Source organism: Spermophilus citellus (genome assembly GCF_964194105.1).
Source record: "Spermophilus citellus genome assembly, chromosome: 6".
NCBI classification, from domain to species: domain Eukaryota; kingdom Metazoa; phylum Chordata; class Mammalia; order Rodentia; family Sciuridae; genus Spermophilus; species Spermophilus citellus.
The window spans coordinates 81,621,645-81,645,313 of NC_138187.1; the positions used below are offsets into that span (position 1 = coordinate 81,621,645).

The 23,669-nt window shown below is 33.7% G+C and overlaps 1 protein-coding gene across 1 annotated transcript in view; it reads left to right on the top strand.

The window, feature by feature from the left end:
* GPR158 (G protein-coupled receptor 158) overlaps nt 1-23,669 on the top strand; it is a gene marked incomplete at both ends in the record, with an annotated part of 431,513 nt that overhangs the window by 13,921 nt on the left and 393,923 nt on the right. Inside the window, one exon of the mRNA XM_081298275.1 lies at nt 18,076-18,181. Within this exon, the coding sequence (XP_081154401.1) occupies nt 18,076-18,181 (106 nt within the window). The remainder of the gene's footprint in view (nt 1-18,075; nt 18,182-23,669) is intronic.

A 23,669-nucleotide genomic window follows, 5' to 3' on the forward strand; every position in this document is an offset into this window, starting at 1 on the left:
CTGTGCATGTAGTTGATATCTGTGAGTATCTAATTAAAACTCATTTTGAAATCCAATGAGAAATATTTTCCTTGGCCTTATTTTCTGTTATTATTTCTGTATTAGAAGTATTGGCATACTATATTATCTTACTCTGAAAGATTATCCTGTACAGCTTCATATCTAATATTAATGTGTAGAAAAATATTATTTATAATTTAAAAACCTGTACAGATTATCAGTTGTATGGCTTTAATATCTCTATATATAAGCCGAGAGAGAGAGAGAGAGAGAGAGAGAGAGAGAGAGAGAGAGAGAGAGAGAAAGACTGAGCCTGAGCATGCACAGTGCAACTAAATGTAAGAAATTGTTAACAAAAGATATATCTTTGCTTAGATATTGCAAACACTAACATAAATGGCATGTTAGTTATATTACTGGTAATTCTAAAGATACAAGACAGCTATTATATATTTTAAGATATATTACAGTATTTGCATTAGACATTTATTTTTTCTGGCAGAATATGATTTATTCTTATTTTTTCCCCTTGCAATTAAAAAATTATAGTTTTGGATATATTATTAGTTTCTCTGGACCTTCTCATTTATAGTATTTTCTCTTTTATAGGACAGTCTAAATTAAAATCAACAGAAGTGACTTCTTTGCTTTGGGCTCCCTGACAAGGGATTGCCTTATTCTATTCAGAAATGTTCATATCCAAAGAGGTATTACAAGAAACACTGTAGATGTGTTTAATAAAATAAATTGTAGCTCAAAATTATTTCAGCAAAGGAAAAAAAATCTCACAAAATGAAACATTTGTCATCTCCCTATGCTAGAGCCTCAGATGTGAAATATATTTTTCAGGGAGACAATCATCTATGATCAAACTCTGAACCTTAACAATTTTAAAAGATGTTCTGCATTTAACTTTGAAAAAGTATCACCCACAGGAGTCCCAAAATTCAAAGATTGTATTTGTAGATGGAGGGTTGATGTCCCATCCTGATTGACCTTACTTCATTTTATATTTATTGGTTCTTTTAAAAAAATCAAATAGAGTTATTTTTAACACACAAAATGTACAGACCTTCTGAAGGCAGGTTTGACCTGATTGCCAAAAAGACTTCTCAGAACAAGAAGCCAGACAGATGGAAAATGCGTGTACTATGTAAAGTTTTGGCAAGCTTTTCTGGACATGTCTGCTGCAAAGTGGTATGGGGGAGGAGAACATTTTCTTTAAGACAGACTGCTGTCTAATTCTCTTAGATGTTTTAGAGGAGATCAGGTTTTACCAATCATGTTATCACAGGAATATCAAGTCGTGATTGAAACTGGGTAGTTATATGGTTGAAAATAGATTTAAATTAATTTCTGGCAATATTTTGGGAAGATTATTATTACATAATGGCACTAGAGAAAAAAGACTGCTAAAAATACTCCTTAAATTTGGTCCTCTAAACAAGCAGAATATCATTTGATAATAATATGCTTATATAACTAAAGTTAATTGTTGTTTTGTAGATGTAAGGGGTAAAAATAAACTACGTTTCTTAAGGCTTCACAGTGGGTTGCCATACAGCAATGAGGGGGGAAATGTGAGTATTTACCATGAAATTGTGTTCAGTCATAAATGGGCCAACTACACTTGGTGTCAGATGTTCTACAATCATAGCACATTATTAACTCACACTCTGGTTATGGATGTCATTCACATAGTTCCTGTTAAAGAGTTTGGATGAAGTCTGACATCATGATGACAAAGCAACTTCTATGATTATACATTGATGTTTTCATCCTTGCTTGTTTTAAGAAACCATGCTAAAAATATTTCTAATCAGTTTGCTGAGATTTAGAGGTTTAGCTTTAGGTTTTAGAAATAAATTATTTACTTTCCTTCCCTGACCTGTATCAAACAAACTTATTTGAATAGATGAAAGAGGCCTATTTTGGGCCCAAATAAAGATTCTTACATATTTAGGGTCTTAATAAAGAGTTGATTAAAGACAAGAAACCATTTTCTTGGCAGAAGAGAAAAAGTTTAGAAGACTTTGAAATTTTTTACTCCAGAGAAATTTTAAGGAGTGAAATAACTATTTTCTAGTTTTAAAGTATCATTTTTCTATTATGAAGTATGTATTCACTTAGAAATTGTGGAAAATAATGATCTGAAGGAAAAAAATTAATCTTTATGCTCAGATATAATTAATAACATTTGATACTTTTTTTGTTGTGAAACATATGTATTAAGATATTCTTCATGTTTTCTAAAAATGTATATCAATTGTCATTATGTTTTGATTTATATTTCAGAATTCACCAGTCTTCTACAACACTACTGTTAATGGCTATATATTGTATATTTTCAAGATTTACTAAAAATGTAGACTTGATTTCTTATTAAACAATTTACTTACCAAAAGACAGAACAATTAATAATTGATTTATAAAGGTGCTATTTCCTATCCAGATTTCACTTGCTAGGTAAAAAAGCTACTGTTTTATAGCTGATGTCAGAATACAAAAGACTTCTGGATCAAGAGAAAAGGACTTAATTACTGTAGAGTTTCCCAGTTTCACTTCTGCTCATGGGAGTGGTGCAAAGGGCTCGTTATACATACCTGCACATGGAATAGATTTCATTGTAGGAGGTAAATTCTGAATTTAGGGATTCTTCATTTTTATAGTAAGCAGAAGAAAGCCGCCTTTTGTCTGGTGGAAGACATTACCTCCTGCAAGTTGCTCACTACAAAACACAATCCTAGAAATGGCCTAACTGGAGAAAAACTAGGGAAGTGCCAGGACAATGCTTTACCCAACAGGTTCCTTGTACTATATAGTTTTCTGAGGGTTACTTCTAGACAGATTGCTTGCCTTACTGTGGTTCTATTCCTATCTTTTGTTTTTTTCTTTTTAAACAAAATTGTAAGATTTTGAGTATAAGTTTATATGACTACTAGTTTGAATTTATATGATTCTATTTAAGGAATCATAAAGGTTGGCAGAAAAAGCAGATTTTTGGGGTGAGTGGGCTTCACTTACAAGACTTACAGATTCAGATAACAATGTAAATGTAAAACGTTTCCTAATATTATCTGAATGTCAGCTACTTTTGACATTATTTTACTTACTTAGTCCTTTTAAGCTATGAATAAGACAGCTATATTTTATGCATAGAACTTCAGTAAAGATTAAATGAAATACTGTGTGGTAATCATTTTTTGAAAGCTGGAAAGAGCTGAATGATTATGGGAATTTAAAATACAATGTTTTCTACATGTTTATTTAATTGTGCAGAGCAGGGTTTATAGAATGTTTATGTTGCTCACTAATCACATAACTTAATATTGGTCAGGTTTAGCAACTATTATTATCTTAATTGATTTTTTACTTTCTGGTATACCAAGATAGCAATGACAATTGTGTATCTTGGTGAATATTCAGGGGTTATTTTTCCTACTTTTGCTTTAATATTAGCAAATGTCATCATTAGAGTTGGGAAAATTTGAAAAAGACAAACTTTATCTCCTAATTACTATTATAATTTTAAGAGGGAGAGAAGCTGGAAAACAGAGCCTCAAAAAGTTAATTGACCAGTAAAGAAATGGTTGTATTCAACAGGCTTTTGCAAAACAGCAAACCAAATTCACATTCTGTATATCCTATATTGGTATTCACAACATTCTTGTGTCAGCTGTCTCATCATCAGTATTGGTTTTTAGGATATTCTTTTGTCCTATGTGAAACTGTATATGGGTGGTAGAAGTGAGATGTAAAAGAGGGAAGTGTTGCAACTGTGTAACATGCTCTGGCAACAAGAATAACCTAACATTTTCCACACAGTGGCCTCTAAAGATTGTTAAATTAGCAGATCTAAAACCAACTCTTACTTGAAGTAAACTGAAAATTCATCAGAGTCTGCCTACTTTGGAACTGTTTGAGGAATATGGGGTAGGAGAAAAGATCACTTCTTTTTTTTTTTCTTTGGGCAGCTCTTTTTTTTGTGCATATGAGTAGATTTTGTGGAATATTGTATTCTGATCTTCTCTGGTCTTCTATTTGGGTTACTACTGTTAACTATTATTAGATTTGTGCATCACTCCATCTCTTCCTCTTATAAGGCAAACTCTCCATCTGCTTACTACATTGACCATCCTAAACATCTCAAGTCGTGGCATAATGCCATCACAGAGCTGAAAAGAATACAAAGAATCATGCATTCAGTAATAGTTATTGGACTGACTAAAGTCCACAATACTACATTGATTATTTGCCCTATTTCATTGCTAACACTTAATCTAACATAATCAGTGCTCAAAGCATTTTGTGCAAATGAATAAATTCTATCTTTTTTTTTTGTTTTTATTACCATTATCTGGTAAAAACAATTTTTATTAATTTTCCTGTTTATTTTTGAACAGTAAATGTTAGTTATTCCCTCATATATTTTATTAGTGATTAAAAAAGGTGAGAGTTTGGCTCCTTAAAAGGGGGCCTCTATGAAGAGTACACTAAAATTCACAAGTTAATGTTTCACAAAATATGTCAAAGCTAAATGTATCCTATAGCTCATTACACAGTAGGTATGTTAGATATGGAAATGTTAGAATAATAGAAAACCAAAATGTAGAGGGTTTTTTCTTAATTTGTTCTTTTTAGATATACATGAGAGTATATTTTGACATATTATACATACATGGAATATAACTTATTCTAAGTAGGATCTCATTCTTCTGGTTGGACACTTATGGAGTTTTACTGGTGGTGGATTCATATATGAATTTAGGTAAGTTATGTTTGCTTAATTCTTCTGTCTTTGCTAATCCTATCCTTCTTTCCTTTCCTTTCATTCCCCTTTGTCTAATCTGTCCCATTACTTTTTAAAAGATACCCTGTGTTTTGCATCTACACCACTCTATAGCATTGAGCATTACATAAGTAGATACAAACACACACCCTATCTGTAATGTGTGTGCATAAAATCAGTTAATTGCTGAATATTCTGGCATGTTGACACTGAAATTGTTTTTCTGATGAACAGACACGTAGCTTTTCATAATTAATAGATTTCAAGTTGAACACATAGTTTTGAGTTCGTTTTCTGATACATAGGAGTTGTGTTTCAGATAAGTCTTAACCTCTGGGAATCTATTTATTTTTATGTAAAATGAAGATACTTTATATTACTTAGTTTCTGCAAAGTTCTTTTATAACTGAAAAGTACAGATATATGAAGTGTTTGTTTATTGTTGACATTATTTTTTTTTTACTTTGATCTTATTCTTCCAAATCCTGTCTGGTATCTAGATCTTTGCTTTGTTCACTCAATGACTTGTGATTCAAGTTTTATTCTACATAATGAGAAAGTCAGTGTGATCCTGAAATAACCCACATATCATCTTATATTCACTAAGTAAGTGTATACAAAGTACTTAAGCACTGTTTTGATTAGCTTTTTTTTTTTTTTTTTTTTTTTTTTTGCTATTGTGACCAAAAGTCCTGACAAGAACAATTTTTGGAAGAAAAGTTTATTTGGGGGCACATGGTTTCAGTGGTCTAAGTCCATGGATGGCCAACTCCATTCCTCGGGGCCTCAGATGAGGCAGAATGTCATGGTGGAAGTACATGTCAGAGGAAAGTGGCTAGGAACATGGCGCCAGGAAATGCAGAGACTAGGCTCAGCTCACAAAGTATATATCCCAAAGGCATGACCCCAATGACCCACCTCCTCCAGCCATACCCGACCTGCCTATAGTCACTATTCAGTTAATCCCTATCAGGGAATTAACACACTAATTGGGTTAAAGCTCTTATAAGTCAATCATTTTACCTCTAAATCATCTTGCATTGTCCCACACATGAGCTTTTGGGGGACACCTAGTATCTAAACCATAACAAGCACTAAGGTCATGGTAGATTTGCCTAGTATTTTCTCTGTTATTAAGGCCTTGGAAGAACTTTTGTACTTCTTGTACTTTCTGTAGTTATGGACTTGAGCTAAGTGATAGCCACACTGGGTGTTTTTGTAAGCAATGCTTTATCAGGATGAGAGAGGCCTCAAGTGAGGAAGATACCCAAAGACGACTTAAGCTAAAACTTAAAAGTCAATGAAATGTGAATCTGGAATCTTCTAGTTATATGGTAAAAGAAAGGAAATCACTTACATTAAAAAAAAATCTTCCCCATGATTCAACTCGACTATCCTGCAAATAATTTTAGTAATTGTTGTATATCTCATTTTTTTATTCACACAACTTAGTTTTTAAACTCTTATATTTCTACATCTATAACCAGTTCTCTACTACTGCACAGTCTTTATTATATGCCCCAACTTTCTGAGTGTAAGATTTTCTTTGAAAAATAAACTCAAGAGCAGGATTTCAGGATCATAGGGAGAGGTAAATGTGCTAAATATTAGATTGCTGTTTAGACAGACTGTATGTCTATATACCCTCCAGCAAGGATTCTGTAGCCTTGTATTCCTGTCAACTCTTGGTATTACATAACTTTCTATTTTTTTTGCCAGTCTAACGAATGTGAAGTGATATCTCATTATTGTTTTAATTTGCATTTCTCTGATTACTTATGACCTTGAGCATCTCTTCATATGCTTGTGGGCCAGTTGGGCTTACTTTTCTGTAATCTGCTTATTTATATCCTTTGCCTATTTTCTGTTCTGATTCTTATATTTTGTCTGGGTTGCAACAGAGCTTGGGGTATTTGAGATAGTTCCCCATCAATTATAGACATTGCAAAAGCATCTAATCTGTCATCTTTCAATTAAGTTTGTCCATAATGTCCTCCCTTGTACAGAATTTTAAAATTTCTGATGTTCTTTACTTAATTAAAAATTTGCCTTATGGTTTATGCTTTTGTGTTTAATTTGTGAAATTTTTCAATAGATCATTACAGAAATATTATCTGATGTTATCAACTATTAGCTTCCCCCCACCCCACCCAAGTCTTGAGTTTACCTGTGTGCAGTGATATTGGGTGTGGATCCAGTTATTATTTGTACCAATTTAGTGAACTACTTCTTATTACTGTCATCCTATTTTATACACAGAAGTACTTAATATTCATGTTTGTGTCTAAACTTTCTTTTTTTGGTCCCTGGCTTATATCCACCATGATTGGGTCATATATCTTAATATTTGGTTGGGTAAATTCTCCTTTTTTCTTTTCTTTTTTAACAGAATTTTAATTAGTTTCACATTAAATTTATAGCTTTGTTTGAGAATTGACAATTTTATTATAATCAATTATCCCCTTTGAAAACATGAGATGTTTCATCATTTGTTCAGAGCATCTATTTTGTTCTTCATTTGTATTTTCAGAATTCCTCCATAGAGGTTTTGTGCAGTATTGATTAATTTATGGATTTTGTTGCTTTTTAAAATATATTTTTAGTTATTTTTTATTGGTGCTATTGGTGTAGAGAAATCATAATGGATTTCATTCTTTGATCTGCTACCCAACAAACTTACTGAGATTTCTTATTGTTCTCATATTTGTTAATTTTTTGCTAGGTAAATGGTCACATCCTCTACAAAGAATGATGATTTAATTTCTTCTGATATTTGCCATCTCCTTTCTTTTAATTTGTTTGTTCTTATAGAGTTAGCACTTTTAGTACTCTATTACACAGCATCAATGACATAGTAAGCATTTGTGCCTTAAAGGGAACTTCTTAAAGAATAAATTTCTCCTTGGTATAATTTTTCTAGAGGCAAGCATTATCAAAGTTAGAGTTTCCTTCTATTTCTAGTTTGCTAATTTAAACAATTTAGATGTTGAATTTTGTAAACTGCCTTTTAAAACTGATAAACATTTTTCTCATTTTTTATATTGTGAATTTCATTGACATATTTTCTGGTGGTCTATATATTCCGTTGACTCATGGTATATAATTATTTTAGTATATTTTAATATTTATTCAATATTTACTTTAGGATTCTTGAATATGTATGCATTGTTAAAATATGGTTACTTTTTTTTTGGTATTGTCATCATCTTGTGGTTTGGAATCAAAATCACATGAAATGGATTAAAAGGTTTCTGTTCTTTTTGTTTGTGAACACTTATGAAAACAGAACTGTTATTTTTAAAAAGTTTGGTAGAATTCATATACAAAGCCATCTAGGATGGAAGTGATTCTGGGAAGTGATGATTTAAAGTTTTTATGCATATTGTTCTATTCGAGCTTTCTATTCCCTCTTGGAACAAATTTGACTTTTTATATTTTCTATCAATTTATCCCTTTTCTCTAGATTTTTAAGTTTGTTAAAGAACAGGTAAGCATGATATTTATTTTACACATTTCCTTTGTATCTTTTCACTGTTTTATTTTCTTACTTTCTGTTTATTTGCACATTTTCTCTATAACTATTCAGGACTCCCTTATTTATATTTTCTTGTATCTAAATTTTTAAAAACTGTTTTGAAATAATTTTAGACTTCAGAAGATTAACAAAGATGTTATGGAAAGTTCCCATATACTCTTCACTCAGTATTTTTTGCAATAAAACATTTTAACCACGTAAAATTATCAAAAGTAAGAAATATTAGTACAGCGCTATTAACTAAACCACATATTTCATTCAGATTACCCCAGGATTTACACTTATATCCCTTTTCTGTTCCAGGATCCAACGCAGGATACCATGTTATGGACTCAATTGTATTCTCCTTATATAATGAAATCCTAACCTCTACTATCTCAGAATGTGACTGTATTGGGAAATAGCATCTTTAAACAAGTAATAATTAAGTTAAAATTAGGACATTAGGGTGGGCCCTATCCCAACAAGATATTATTAAAAAAACTAAGACACAGGCAGGCAGAGGGAAGTCCACATAAAGACAGGGAGAGGACTGCCCTAGACTAACCTTCTGAGGGAGAGGCCTCAGAAGAAACCAACCCTAATGGCACTTTTATGCTAAACATCAAAATGATTGTGAAAAACAAAGTTTTGCTTTTTCACCTAGTCTGAGGTATTATTATGGCACACTAGAAAATGAATACATTACATTTAGCTGTCAAGTTTCTTCTAATCAATTTCTTAGGCTTTCCGATAAATTTCTTATCAACCATGTGTTGACATTATTTGAAGACTATTAGGTGTTTTGTTCAATGTTCCCAATTTGTATTTGTCTTATAGTTTATGATTAGACTGAGTATATGAACTTCTCAAAAAAATACAATAAATAGGAATCAGTCTTTTCATTACATCATATCAGAGTTCATGGCATCATATGCTTTATTATTGGTGATGTGATCTTTGATCAGTTGGTTGAATAGTTTTTGCCAGATTTTTCCACTCTACAGTTACTAATTTTCCTTGACCATACTTTATTCATTACAAATGAGTCATTAAATTAAGCCCATACTCCAGGTGGGGGTAGAGTGAAGTAACTTCTTCCTGAAAGGAGAAAGTCTCTTAGACATGCTAAAATCACTGCAGTAATAAATGTTTGGGGGATACTTTTGAAGTTATTGCTGTTTCTACTTAAAATTTTCCCCACTAGCATTAGCATTTGTTGGCAGGTCTTGCCAGCAGCAATTATTACTATAGTGTTCTGATGATTTTCTATTTCCCTCATTCATTCAACATTTATCAACTGAAATTCTTCTGCAAGAAAGTTTCTCTTTCTTCCTCATTTAATCATTGATTTATGAGTATGGATATATGGGTATTTTTTTGTGTGTGTTATAGTCCAGTTTTGTCATTATTTTGTTCCAGCTTCTGAAAGAGGGAACTCATTTAGGTTGACTTCTTTGTTCTTCTGATGTGTCTCTTCTACCTGTTTTACATACATTCTCAATCTTTGTTTTTTCTTTGTATTTCCTCACTTTCTTCTTCTTGAATTAAACATTTAGGGTTTTCTTAAAAAATTTGTTCCCTGATAAATATACAGTATTTACAACAACAAATTCCTTCTCTTGTCAATGTTACACAAAATTTTTGCATGCAGAGTTTTCAGCATCATTCAGTCCTTAAAATAATTTCAACTTAAGTGTAATGTACAAATATTTTTATTTTCCAAACAAACAAAATTTATTTAAGCTGTCCTTTTAAGAAACTCAATTCATAATTTAATGCACTATGAGTAAAAGATATTATATGACATTGATTTTTATGTAATTTGAGGTTTCCTTTGCAATATAATTTGTTTTACTTTTGATAAATATTTGGTAAATGTTCTGTGAATGTGCTAACAAAGTGCTTTGTGAATGATATGATGAGATCCATATATGACTAGCAAATTAAGTGCACTGATTATAATATTTAAATACTTGCTGCATTTGTTCTTTTTGTTTGATCTATTCATTTCTCAGAGTATGTCAAAATTTCTAATTTCAATTATTAAAATATTTCTTTTTTTATTGGTTGTTCACACCATTACAAAGCTCTTGACATATCATATTTCATACATTAAAATCAAGTGGGTTATGAACTCCCATTTTTTACCCCAAATACAGATTGCAGAATCACATCGGTTACACATCACATTTTTACATACTGCCATATTAGTGACTGTTGTATTCTGCTACCTTTTCTATCCTCTACTATCCCCCCTCCCCTCCCCTCCCATCTTCTCTCTCTACCCCATCTACTGTAATTCATTTCCCTCCATGTTTGTTATCCCATTCCCCTCATAACCTCTTATATGTAATTTTGTATAACAATGAGGGTCTCCCTCCATTTCCATGCAATTTCCCTTTTTTTCTCCCTTTCCCTCCTACCTCATGTCTCTGTTTAATGTTAATCTTTTCTTCCTGCTCTTCCTCCCTGTTCTGTTCTTAGTTGCTCTCATTATATTAAAATATTTCTTAAGTTAGGGCAACTGTTGATAAATACTCCCTACCCTCACACATGCACGTACATATATGCTATTGATGACTATCTTTCCTTGACCCACTGTTCCTTCCCCAGCATAGTAAATTTCCAGTTACCTATTTCCATGCAAGAAATTCTTGCAAAACAATGACATAAAACAAGCATTTTATTTTCTTACAATGCTGTGGGTTACAAATATGGGAAGGGATTAACTTGGATAGTTTGTTTTAGTTGTATATAACTATATATATGTATCTACATCTGTATATGTATATCAGTGCATATTTATATCTATATGGGGTGGCAGATACTGGAGGATCCACTCCTAAGATTGCTTTTTCCCTGATGTATTGGGCAACTAGACTGGGATATTTGGAATGGTGGATATGTGGGCACTGCTTGGTAAATCTTTCTCTCCACACAGTCACTCCATCTAGCATCTTAGTCTTCCTCACAGCAGAATAACATCAGGATACCTGCCCTTCTTAAATGTAAAATACACTCTGCCCACCAGTCTCATGCTATTGTGGCATTGACTTGAAGTCAGAACCTACCCATCTAAAGGAGGTCCATGTGAGGATCAAGTTCCATGTATATGGTTCCTTGAGTATAGTACCTCTTAATGTGAAAGCCTATAGACAAACATTATTTGTCCCCTTTCTTCCCCTCCACACCCAACACAGAATGTGGTAAAAGGATAGGATAGCAAAAATAGCACTCCAGGTCAAAAACCAGGGAAAGAAGATACAATTATCAGTTACCAGTCCCTGGTAATTCTGAAATCCATTTGAGTACTTATCACCAATTTCTTTATCAGGACCTACTTCTGCTTCTTAGGAGTACTTCTTTGAAGATCCTGGTTTTGTCCTTTGAGTGTTTTAATCTATCCACTGATTTCATAGTCCCATCCTGTGGTGGTTCTTTGCTTTGAAGCCATTGTATATTTTGAAAATATTTTGCTAAGAGAAAAATGAAGATAAGGAATAGTTTTATATTCAAACCTAGCAGTCCAGAATTTTTATAGTTTTTCTAAATTTTGCTAAAAAACTAAACAGGTCCATAGTAGAATTATTCACAATAGCCAAAAGGTAAAAGAAACCAGGATGTCCATCCATAGATGAATGGATAAACAAAATGTAGCATATACATATAATGGAATATTACTCAACCTTAACAAGGAAGGAAATTCTGACACATATTATAATACGATGATGGGACAGTATAGTAAGTGAAATATGCCAGTCATGAAAATATAAGTAACAAAAAATCACACATAAATGAGGTACAGTATTAAAATTCATAGAGACAGAAAGTAGAATGGTGACTCTAAGCAGTAAGCAGGGTTAGAGAATAAGCAGTTGTTGCCATGGGAATAGAGTTTCAACTTTGCAAGATGAAAAGAGTTGCTGCTGCACAACATGAATGTACTTAATATTACTGAACTCTACACTTAAAAATTATTAATATGGTAAATTTTATGTACATTTTACCACAATTTTTTAAAAAACTGAAATAACAAAAATGGGGCAGATCTTCCTTTAGTTCGTATTTTTCATTTTGTATTTTATAGGCAGCTAGAAAGAGCCAGGAAGTACTATGCATTTGCCTAGAAACTTCCTCAGTCAGCTCTGTAAATTCATTTGTTCCCAGGTGACAGTTTGCCAAATTTTCCACTTATTATGTAACAAAGGTCCCCTTCTGTCTCCAGAACGTTGTCTTCATTGTTCAAGATTTACCAATAGATTTCTACTTTCATTAAACATAGCTGAGGCCCTTTAAGCTTTTTCCTCTGCATGGTCCCAAAGCTAGTGCAACTCATTTTAAGTTTTTTTTTTTTTTAAATGGAGCAACCCAAATCCAGGTACCAGATTCTGTCCTATTTATTGTTAGAAGTGAATGACTGATGGCAGCTGGTCTAGCAGCACTTGTTTTCATCAACTGTATTTCAGCATAACTTCTGCCCCGGTATTCCATCAGTGTTGACTGAATGGATTGTTACTGCCAAATTTATTTTTTGAAGAACTGGAACAAGGAATTACCATCTGAGGTATCCTGGGAAAGAAGGAAAAGCAGAATCTCAAAGCTTTCCTTCAGATTATCCATTATCTCTTCATCCCTTCATAGACTGTAGTTAAAGACATTTTCAGTTTGCTTAGATTTTCTTTCTCTCTTTTTGTTATTTTACTTACTCCTTGCTTCTCTTTAGCATCTGATGTTTTCTCCAATGTTAATTTAGGTAGTGGGCTGACTTGGGAGCTGAGGGAAAAATGTAAAAAAAAAAAAAACACAGTAAACTATGTATGGTGGCATACACCTGTAATCCCAGCTACTCAGCAAATTGAGGCAGGAAGATTGCAAGTTGGAAGCCAGCCAGGGCGACTTAGCTAGACTCTATCTCAAATTTTAAAAAAAAGTGCAGTTGTAGAGTGTTTGTCTAGCATGCATGAGGCGCTAGTACTGTAAAAAAGATGTGGACTATGGAAATTTTAGTCTAGGGTGGAAGCAATAGACTAAAATAATAAAGTGTGCTAAGTGATCTGAAGAAGGGAAACTGTATTCTGGGATAAAGGAAAGTGGCTTCTAAATTAGACTTGGAGTTCATCAAGGGCTTTAAAGAGAAGATAAAATGTCAAGCATGGTTTAGGCAAAGGGACTCCAGTTATAAAGCCATCTTTAAGGAATGGCTTTTGTGAGAGCATGAATTCTTTTGGATTCCAAATTATCTAGAACAAAAAATGTATGCATGAGTGATCAGAGTAGTCAGAAGTAGGAGCCCAATAATGTTAGACTGAGGAGCTTGGATTTAAAAAAAATTTGTAATTATTCTTTTTAGTTATATATGACAATACAATGTAATTTGATATATTATGCATACATGAAGTATAATTTCCCATTCTTGTGGTTGTACATGTTGTGGAGTTACACTGGTCATGATTCTTATATGAACATAGGAAAGTTATTTCTGATTTGTTTTACTGTCTTTCTTGGTCCCATTCCTCCTCCCTCCCCTTCATTCTCCTTTGTCTAATTCAATGAACATCTATTCTTACCTCCTCCCTCCTTATTGTGTATTAGCATCTGCATATCAGAGAGAAGGTTTGGCCTTTGGTTTTTTTTGAGATTGGCTTTTTGACTTAGCATGATATTCTCCAGTTCCATCCATTTCCCAGCAAGTACCATAATTCTTCTTTATGGTTGAAGAATATTCCATTTTGTATATATACCACATTTTCTTTATCTATTCATCTGTTGAAGGGTGCCTAGGTTGGTTTGGATTTTATTCTTTAGGAAAGTGAGAATATTGATCTTGAGCAGAAAAAGTGCAGGAACAGATTTACAGCTTGCAAAAATTACACAGATAGCAGTGTAGAATATTTAAGCTATAGTTTATAATATGGGAACCTCCTTCTAAAATCCTGGAATAGGCACTAGTAATGAATTTTGTGGTCAATTGTTTTTGTAAAATTTGCAGATTTAACCACTATGTCTTTTTCTACTGTATTATGTCTCCATTATACTTTCATTAGATTGTGGGCATTTCTGGAAACCCACTAATGGGTAGTGCAGGATTGTTTAGTCTGGATTTATTAATAGCTTAAAGTAGCCTGCAGACACTTCTGTGTAATAGGTAAATTGTTGGTGCCATTCAGGTATACGCTTGGCTACTGTTAATACTGTGACTGCTCAGGAGTTCTAACACAATGATGAAGAGTCAAAGGTCATATTGTGATACAAATGTATCCAGCCATTCTTTCTGAAGGAAAGACCCTGTATGGTATAAAATTTGGAACCTACAAATGGTAATCTTCAACTGGTGCAACAGCAGACAGAACCAAATTGCTGTATTAAAAACGTTAGTCCTGTGAGAGATGAAGGTCTGAATCCAGGCAGAGGGTGTGGAAAATAAGCAGAGGGTCAAAACCACAAGGCAGTCCAATTGAAGGTGCGTGGCTGCTGTTCTCAGTGAGAAAGAATATTAGAGGAATCACAGAGGCTTGTAGGTTTCCTGCATCTGATAGACAAAGGAAAGGAACATGATGGGCCACAGCACAGGATGGGCACCCAGGTATTTGGGGAATACCATCTGTTATATTTCGCATTCCCTGGGGGCCACTTACCAGGTTTTTTTTTTTTTTTTTTTTTTTTTCAGTCCTTGCTTTCTGGACAAGACGCTCCCAACCAGCAGCACTTGTGGTCCCTGAAAGCTTCCCAGCCTCCCGGCTCACCGGATGTGGGAGCAGCACTTCCGCCCCAGTGGCGCAGGCCCCCAGGGACACAGGGCGCAGGCGCCGGGCTCTCAGCCAGGCTTCCCAACCAGTCCTCACCTAAACCTGTGCCTGGGCCTGAGGGCTTTTAAGTGTTTGGGGCTCTTCCTCCTTTTTGCTGAATAGTCTTCTGCAGGAAGAGAGTTTTCTTCTCACTTAATCCCCCAAACCGCGCTTCCTCCACAGGAAGTCTGCTGGGCCTTCCCCAGGGCTTTTCGGGTCTCCAGGCACCAAGGCAAGGCGCTAATGATGAGTCAGCACTGATTTCCCAGATGGTAAACGCAAGGCTCATTACCTCTGGTGGTTTGCACAAGGCAAGGGCAAGAGTGCTTCAGGAGTTGGGTTTAAAGTCTGCGGTGACCTTTTGGTTTTCATATATGAATTTGGAATTGAAGGAGAAAGCTCCCAGGAATTAAGATACCTATTTTTGAAGCCAGTTTTCTCCGGGAGAGAGACTAGAATCATTGCAGCCTCTTGAAATCCCGGTTCTAGAGGGCTTATTTCCACTATCTTGTGGCCCAGCTCTGCCACTGTTAAGGATGTTAGAGGAAAACTTGACTTCATTATTGCTAACAGTTGTGGTACAAATAGAAATGCAAATTTTTGATTTGTTTACTAATTACAAATACTTTCTGAACATGATGTTCAAAAGAATAATACCCAAAATGTGGTGGACAGTAGTGGTTCAGTGGAAAATTTAATGACAGTGGTAATTGAGAGTGTGAATATGAACCCCTGCAGTTATCCCCTGAACAACATGGTTAGAAATGTCATCTCATCAAGCCTTTTTCTGACCACCTATTTTTAAAAAAATTTAGCCTGTGTTTCTACTCCCTTCCTATTTACCTGTTTAAAATTTTCCCACCCTGTAGTACCTTTTCTTCTATAACACGTGGTATAATTTACTCATTTGTTACAGTCAATATTTGTTATCTGTCTATCCCATACTAGAATTAAGCTCTGTGAATGTGATAGCTTTACATAGTTCCTGGAATTTAGCGTCCATTTTCCATTATATTTTGATATTTAAAGTGTCATGCTTTTTGATGTTGCTTCAGGGCTGAACCTATTGTTTTATTTATTTATTTTTTAGGTGTAGATGGACATAACACAATGCCGTTATTTTTATGTGGTGCTAAGGATCAAACCGGGGTTCGCCCATGCTAGGCAAGCGCTCTACCACTGAGCCACAATCCCAGCCTGATCTATTGTTTTATATTTGTGTCCTTCATTGCATATTGTAGGCACAAATAGTAAATATTTGTTGAAAGAGGGAAGGATTGAACTAGATGAAAATATTAGGTTACTGGGAATCCAGTTATTTGTCACATGAACATTTGTTTTATAATGTTATGGTCCACAGTAATGTTTTGCAAACTGGAGTAGTATGTTATGAAAGATTTGCATATAATTTCTGAGTTTTTATTTTACTGTTCATCTGAAAAATTAAATATACTCTGGGTTATCTAGATGCCAAAAACTGGCAGGAGGCTTTAGTATCCTTTGTTTTAGTGTCTATTTTGGGCATGTTAAAACTAGTGCTTTCTCACAAGTTAAAGAAAAGAACATAAGAAAAAAGTGAATGATTTATTCACCATAACTGAAGCCCAAATGACAGTAAGCCTCTCTGTTGGTAAATTTCCCAGTAGTTTAAAAGGAGAAAGGAAATGAAAGAAATGAAGCACAAGATATAAAACAGAAGTTACATGTTCTTATTTTGAAAGGGGATTTAGTGTTAGCAAAACACCACCAATTTTCTTAATATTTTAATTTAATTAATATTAAATTTAAACTAAATTTATTTTTTGTTAGCTTTATATACATACATTTGTAATTTTTGGTTTTTTATGGCTATAAGAGCTAAAAATGAGGAATTTGAGCCTCTTTTTGTTTTATATATTTAATATAAAAATATTTCAAATTGGTTTTAGATATTTAACATATATTTTAATATATCAGTTTTTAGTGGGATGTTTATTTTTTACTCAAGTTTGTGAAGATCTGCATTATAAAGTAAAAGATTTTAGGAACCAGAACACAGAATGTTTATTTCAATAAAGTCTAGGTGTGACAATTCCATGTAGGACAGATATTTCTGCAGCAGCTCTGTTAGTGGTACTTGTGGTACTAAAAAATATAAGGCACCTGGTGCTGTGACTCAGCGGTAGCGCACTTGCCTGGCATGTGTGAGGCACTGGGTTTGATTCTCAGCACTGTGTATAAATGAATAAAACAAAGGTCTGTCAACAATTAAAAAATATTTTAAAGAATATAAGGGAGAAATATTAGGAAAATGTAGAGAATTGTTTGAAGAAAATAGAGGAAGTTTAGATAAACTTGGGACTTTTTGTAATTTAGCTTTTGGCTCTGAATTTGTGGGTTCTCTTTCTGACTCTTCAAATGACTCAGTGAAGTGTAGTCTTCATTTTTGTGAATCTCTATGCTTGGTGTAGGATATTGGGAGCCCTAAAGAATTGTTTAAAGTCATTGTGATAGAAGATCAGAGGAACGAAAAGCTTAATTTTATGATACTGTCCTCCCCGTTAATTCTTTCAATCTCTCTGTCCTGGGTCTTACAATGGAAAATAGGAATTGAAAGAAATGAGATGAGGGTGTGAGTGTGATTTACTTTAATGAGAGAGCTTTTTTATTTTTTATTTTTTGAGCAGGTGTTTCTGAGTCAAGGTTTCTACCATGTTCAGAATAATTGACAGTCAAGTCAATTAGCACATATTTACTGAGTACATGTTAAGTGTTGGGCATTATATGAGAAACCAAAGAAGGAACAATACAGGGTTCTTGCCTTTGGGACCTAGGTAGAATTAATTTTGATTTATTGTTTGTCTTTATTTGGTACACTTTAGTTAAATATGAGTGGGCAGTTTGAAATATTTTAGTAGATTTTGCTGATTTTTCTGATTTTCAAAGAGTTTGGAGTTGTTAAGGGCTCAAATGAATTTGGTCATTTTGTCTTTTTCTGTTTTTAGGGGTGTCATGAAAGTTGATATAAATCTTCAGAAAGTGGACATTGACCAGTGTTCAAGTGATGGCTGGTTTTCAGGAACTCACAAATGCCACCTGAACAATTCAGAGGTAAGAATATGAAAGTAAAATTCTCTTAAATTAGAACTGAAAAATGTATTACATTTGTATGTGTTGTATTTGTGTGAGTCAATGAACAAAAGACATCCAACTGAGGAAAAAAATCTACGCTGATCTCAGTATTGCCAAGTGAGCTGAAAGATGGGGAGAAAATAAGTTTGTGCAGAGTAACCTTTCACTTGGGTATTCTCTAAAGAGAAAGACCAAAGCAAGATTATGCCTGAAGTTTGATGTTAGTTAAAGACTACCCTTTTCTTCAAAATGGGTTGGAAATTGACAAGAACCATGAGGAGAGAAAACACTCCCAGGAATATCAACCAGATTATGTACATTTTTATGGAATATGATGCTTATTGAGACATAGATGGTATTCATTCAGATACACTGCCATCTGCTACAAAGCAATAGAAAAGATATGGCAGGGCAAAAAAAAAAAAAAAGGATAAAACTATATGCAGGAACCCAGAAAGGTGTATATATTTGTATGTGTTTTTCTAGTTTTTAAAAAAATCCTTTCCATACTTGATTCAATGGGATTCTGGTTGATAAAGAGATAAGGATTCTGGAAACGTGACTGTTACTTACCTTAAGTTTAGAGAAGAAATGTGAAGGCATACTAATGATTTCATTTTCAATAATTTATCTGTAATATACAAATACGCTATGAAACAAGTGTATAATAAAGTTTCTGATCTTAAATATTTGTACTATTCCAATATTGATCCCATGAATTAGTGAGGAAAGTCAGCTTGACTCATTTAAAATAGAATATTTCCACAAATGTGGTAATTACATCTTTAATTTGATTTTTTGCCGTTTGTGAATTATAGTTGTATATAGTACATAGTGTGGTTTTAAGGTAAGAAATTTTAAATTGGAAGGAAATTTACCATGAAGAACTTATACCTTAAATTGGTCACATTTCCACCATATCCCTCTGATCCCCTTCAACTTCCTCAATATCCCACATAGCCCCACTTCTCCTGCATCTCCACACACCTCTATATAACCAACATTATACTTGCCTCCCCCCACCTATGACCAATTGGGACTCAATGATATATGTGAGTGTCTTGTTAACTCACAAAAATTAAGATCTCTTTTTGCCTCTTTTCCCTATTATTTTTCTTGTGGTTTTGAACATTTTTTGAGCCCCCAATTTCATCTGGGTGATTCTGGCATTTCTAAAGACATGAATTTCAATCATTAATTTGGTGAATATTATTGGTCTGATTGATTATTGTCTCCATGCCAAGGGCATATAGACACTTAAGCATGGTCTTTAGCCAGAGTGAATGTTTTGCTGCAGAGTCTCAATTTGTGGATATTGATCTGTATGTACTCATTTCTGTATAACCTTGTTTTAGTGGTGCTCTTGGGTGATCCAATAAGTGGTCAATCTACAAACAGGGAGACAGTTACTTTTCTTTTCTTTTTTTTTGATGATTGCCCTTCCTTGTAATGATTTTAGTATGGTTTACGTGTCTTTATAGCACACTTATTTATTTGACTAGATGGTCATATTTCAAGAACCTATTTCTGTTTTTTGGAAATTGATTTATTTTCATTGTATCAGGAATATTAATTTTTTAGGTTCTGTGCATTTTCAAAATAAAATATTATCCTCTTCCGATTAGTAAAGATTAGATTGAAATATATACATTTTAGGATTATTTATGGGAGCATTGTATTTATTTTATTCCTATTAGAAAACTGGAAATGTATATCCTACAAGACAATTGACAGTTCAGTTAATTTTACTTGAAAATGTTGGAGGAAGAGGTTCAGTTATCCAAAAGTAATATCAAAACACTGGATCTCCTGAATGTACATTTTGACTTGGAATCTGCATTTTCCATCCTTTTTCCTTGCCCAGATACTGACATTGTATTAGGGGATTTTTGTGTCCTGGGATGGGCCTATGAGGTCTTTGTGGGATGTTATACCTTACACAGGACTGTCATGGAATTCTTCACACCATTTTATTGTTGCCATTGGGCTTTTCTAAGGTCCTGTAGTTGGTGCTAATTACTCTAGGCACCTGCAACAGCTCCATATCTCATCCTCCGTCTAGTTACCAGGTATAGACTTTTACTTCCTTTCCTGGACTGATATGAATCAGATTAGAAGCTGACTTCTCTTGACATTTTTACTTCTCTTAACATTTTTTGGAAAACCCAAAGGAAATTCTCTTTCTGGAGCATTTATTTGTGTGTGTGTGTGTGTGTGTGTGTGTGTGTGTGTGTGTGTGTGTGTTTTGGGTACTAGGGATTGAACTTGGGGCCACTCAACCAACTGAGTCACATCCCCAGCCCTATTTTGTATTTTTGTTTAGAGAAGAGGTCTCACTGAGTTGCTTAGTGTCTTGCTTTCTGCTGAGGCTGACTTTGAATTTACAGTCCTCCTGTCTCAGCCTCCTGAGCTGCTGGGATGATAGGCATGTGCCACTGTGCCCAGCTGGAGCATTTTTTATTAGCTTTGACTTTCCTTTGTCCTCCTAATCTGCTGTTATCAACATCATGGATCACTATGTGAATTGGTCTATTTGGGGAAGTACTTAACATGATTTCACATTTTAGGAAACAGGGTCCTGTCTTTATGACTGTCTGTATCATTAGACATAGATGCATCTGTCATGGTGCACAGTGGGTTGTATATCTTGCCAATGTTTAACATTCTTCTCTTTTCTCTTGTAAGTAATAGAAGAACTCACGAATTTCAGAGTTTTAAGTGAGGTTGAGCTTTTCGTTTTTCATTTTTAATTTTCTCTTCAGTGTTGACTATTCAGCTTCCACAGTATGTTTAGCTAGTCTGATACTGGAAATAAATAAGAGGGACCTAATGACAAAAGGCCCAGGCATGGAATGGTTTGTGAAAAAATTATTTCTCAATGACTGTAGATAGGTACAAGTTCTTGGAGGATATAAGTTGGTCTTTTTTTTTTTTTTTTTTTGTACTGGAGGATTGAACTCAAGAGGTGCTGCTCTACACCCCCAGCCATTTTTATTTTTCATTTTGAGGAGATGTCTCACTTAGTTGCTTAGGGCTTGCTACTTTACTGAGGTTGGCCTGGAACTTAATGATCCTTCTGCCTCATTCTCCCTAGGAGTTGGGATATTAGGCATGCACTAAGTGTACCTGACAGTGTTTTTGGAAGGACATATTAAAACAATATCTGAACCAGGACTCTGAACTGGATTTCAGGATTGCACTGACTTGGCTGTCTTCACAGTTATGAAGCTTTAGATCACTGCAACTAGACTTGATTGCATTTTCAGTATCCACTTAATTCCTAATCTATTTTCATATCAGTGTTTGAGTACATAACATCATCTCCTACAGAATAGTTTATTAAAAACATAAAATTAATTGTATTAATTTTTATTTTAGAGATTTTCTTTTGCTTTTTCTCCACTATAATTAATCATTATTTGAAGTAGAAAATATTAGGATAATGGCCTTGAAGCTTGATAATCATATTTCTAAAGTAAAAATGCTTTCATCACATCTGGTGTGTGTATATTTAAATTTATACAGTATATGCATCTTTTATTATATTTATAAATTAGAAAAAATAAGGTTGGCATAAAGATGAAATATTTTAATGTAAATTATATTATTTTGTAAAAATAATGTCTTTAACAGCAAAATTATTGACTCATACTTTTTGCAAATCTTTTAACAAGAATGTTATAATTGTGTGTTATTATTTTCGAAAGTCTCAGTTTAACACTTATTAATGCAGTTATTCAAAGGTTTCTAACTTCAGTGTATTTTTATACTTAGATTTAATATCTGTCATAGTTGAAAAGATGCCTCACAAGCACATATCAATCTAGACTGAAGGAACAAATTATTTACTGTGTTTGCTAAATTATAATGTTATTTTTTTCAGTTTTATCTACCAGTTTTGCAAATATTTCTGCACATAGCTGGCCATTTTTTGTCTTATCTGATACTAATTTGTCTCTGCTAACTAATTGGAAACTGGGTGTTTTAATATTTTGAAGGAATAGGTTAAACATTATCTGAATCTTTTTATGTGGAATATTAAAAAAACTGATTAGGGAATTTTATTTTCAACTTTAAGCCATAGGACACTGAATATTTATAGATTTTGGCAACATAACACTGGAAACATTTTCAAATGTCTCACTTTAAGAGACTTTCTCATGTATTGTTAAAATGTTACTTTTACTTTGAAGGAATGGTTTATATGCTTTTTGAAAATGTCTTGTACATAGACACTATTGAAAATCACTTATCATCACAGATGAGATCAGCAAATTTAGAACATTTGCCTTTTAGTAAGGCATAATACATGACCAATGTTTAAGCTCAAAGACGAGCACTTTGAGATAATCAGACAATATTTGTGTGGGAAGATTATCTGGGTCATGAAGAATTGTAAATATTGCACAATTCAAAGTAATATGCTCTGTAAATCTGTCTAAATGGCCAAGTATAGATGGTAATAATCGAAACTTGAAAGCAAAACAGAAGAACCAAGTAACAGCTGTCAGTATTTCCTTCTTGAAACTTCCAATTTTTCTTTAGGATATCTCAAGTATTTTATCAGGTTTGTGTCATCTGAAGGAAGTATGGACTCAGGGCATTTATGTTAATCCAAGTCTCAAATATTTACAAAGTTTACCTGATTTATTTTTGCTTTAAATAAAATTTAAACATAAACAGGAATTCTATTATTTTCTTCTTACACGCCAATTATCATCTTAAGTATTCTTGCTTTGAAAACTATTTTTTGAGGTTATCATATTCACTGTTCTACCCAGAATCCCTGGAATAGTTGTGTTGTCAACTCAGTCATTATCTTTATATTGTGTTTTTAAATTGCTTTTATTTTTTAAATACATGACAGCAGAATGCATCACAATTCTTATTACACATATAGAATACAATTTTTCATATCTCTGTTTTTGTATATAAAGTATGTTCACACCAATTCATGTCTTCATCCATGTACTTTGGATAATGATGCCCATCACATTCCACCATCATTGCTAACCCCCTGCCTCCTCCCTTCCCTTCCCACCCTTCTGCCCTATCTAGAGTTCATCTGTTCCTCCCATGCTCCCCCTGTCTACCCCACTATGAGTTAGTCACCTTATATCAGAGAAAACATTCGCCATTTGGTTTTTTGGGATTGGCTAACTTCACTTAGCATTATCTTTTCCAGCTGCATCAGTTTTCCTGCAAATGCCATGATTTTATTCTCTTTTATTGCTGAGTAATATTGCATTGTGTATGTGTGTGTATATATGTATGTATGTATGTATATGTATATATATATATATATGACACATTTTAATCCATTCATCTACTGAAGGGCATCTAGATTGGTTCCACATTTTAGTTATTGTGAATTGTGCTGCTATAAACATTGATGTGGCTGTGTCCCTGTAGTATGCTGTTTTTAAGTCCTTTAGGTATAGACCAAGGAGAGGGATAGCTGGGTCAA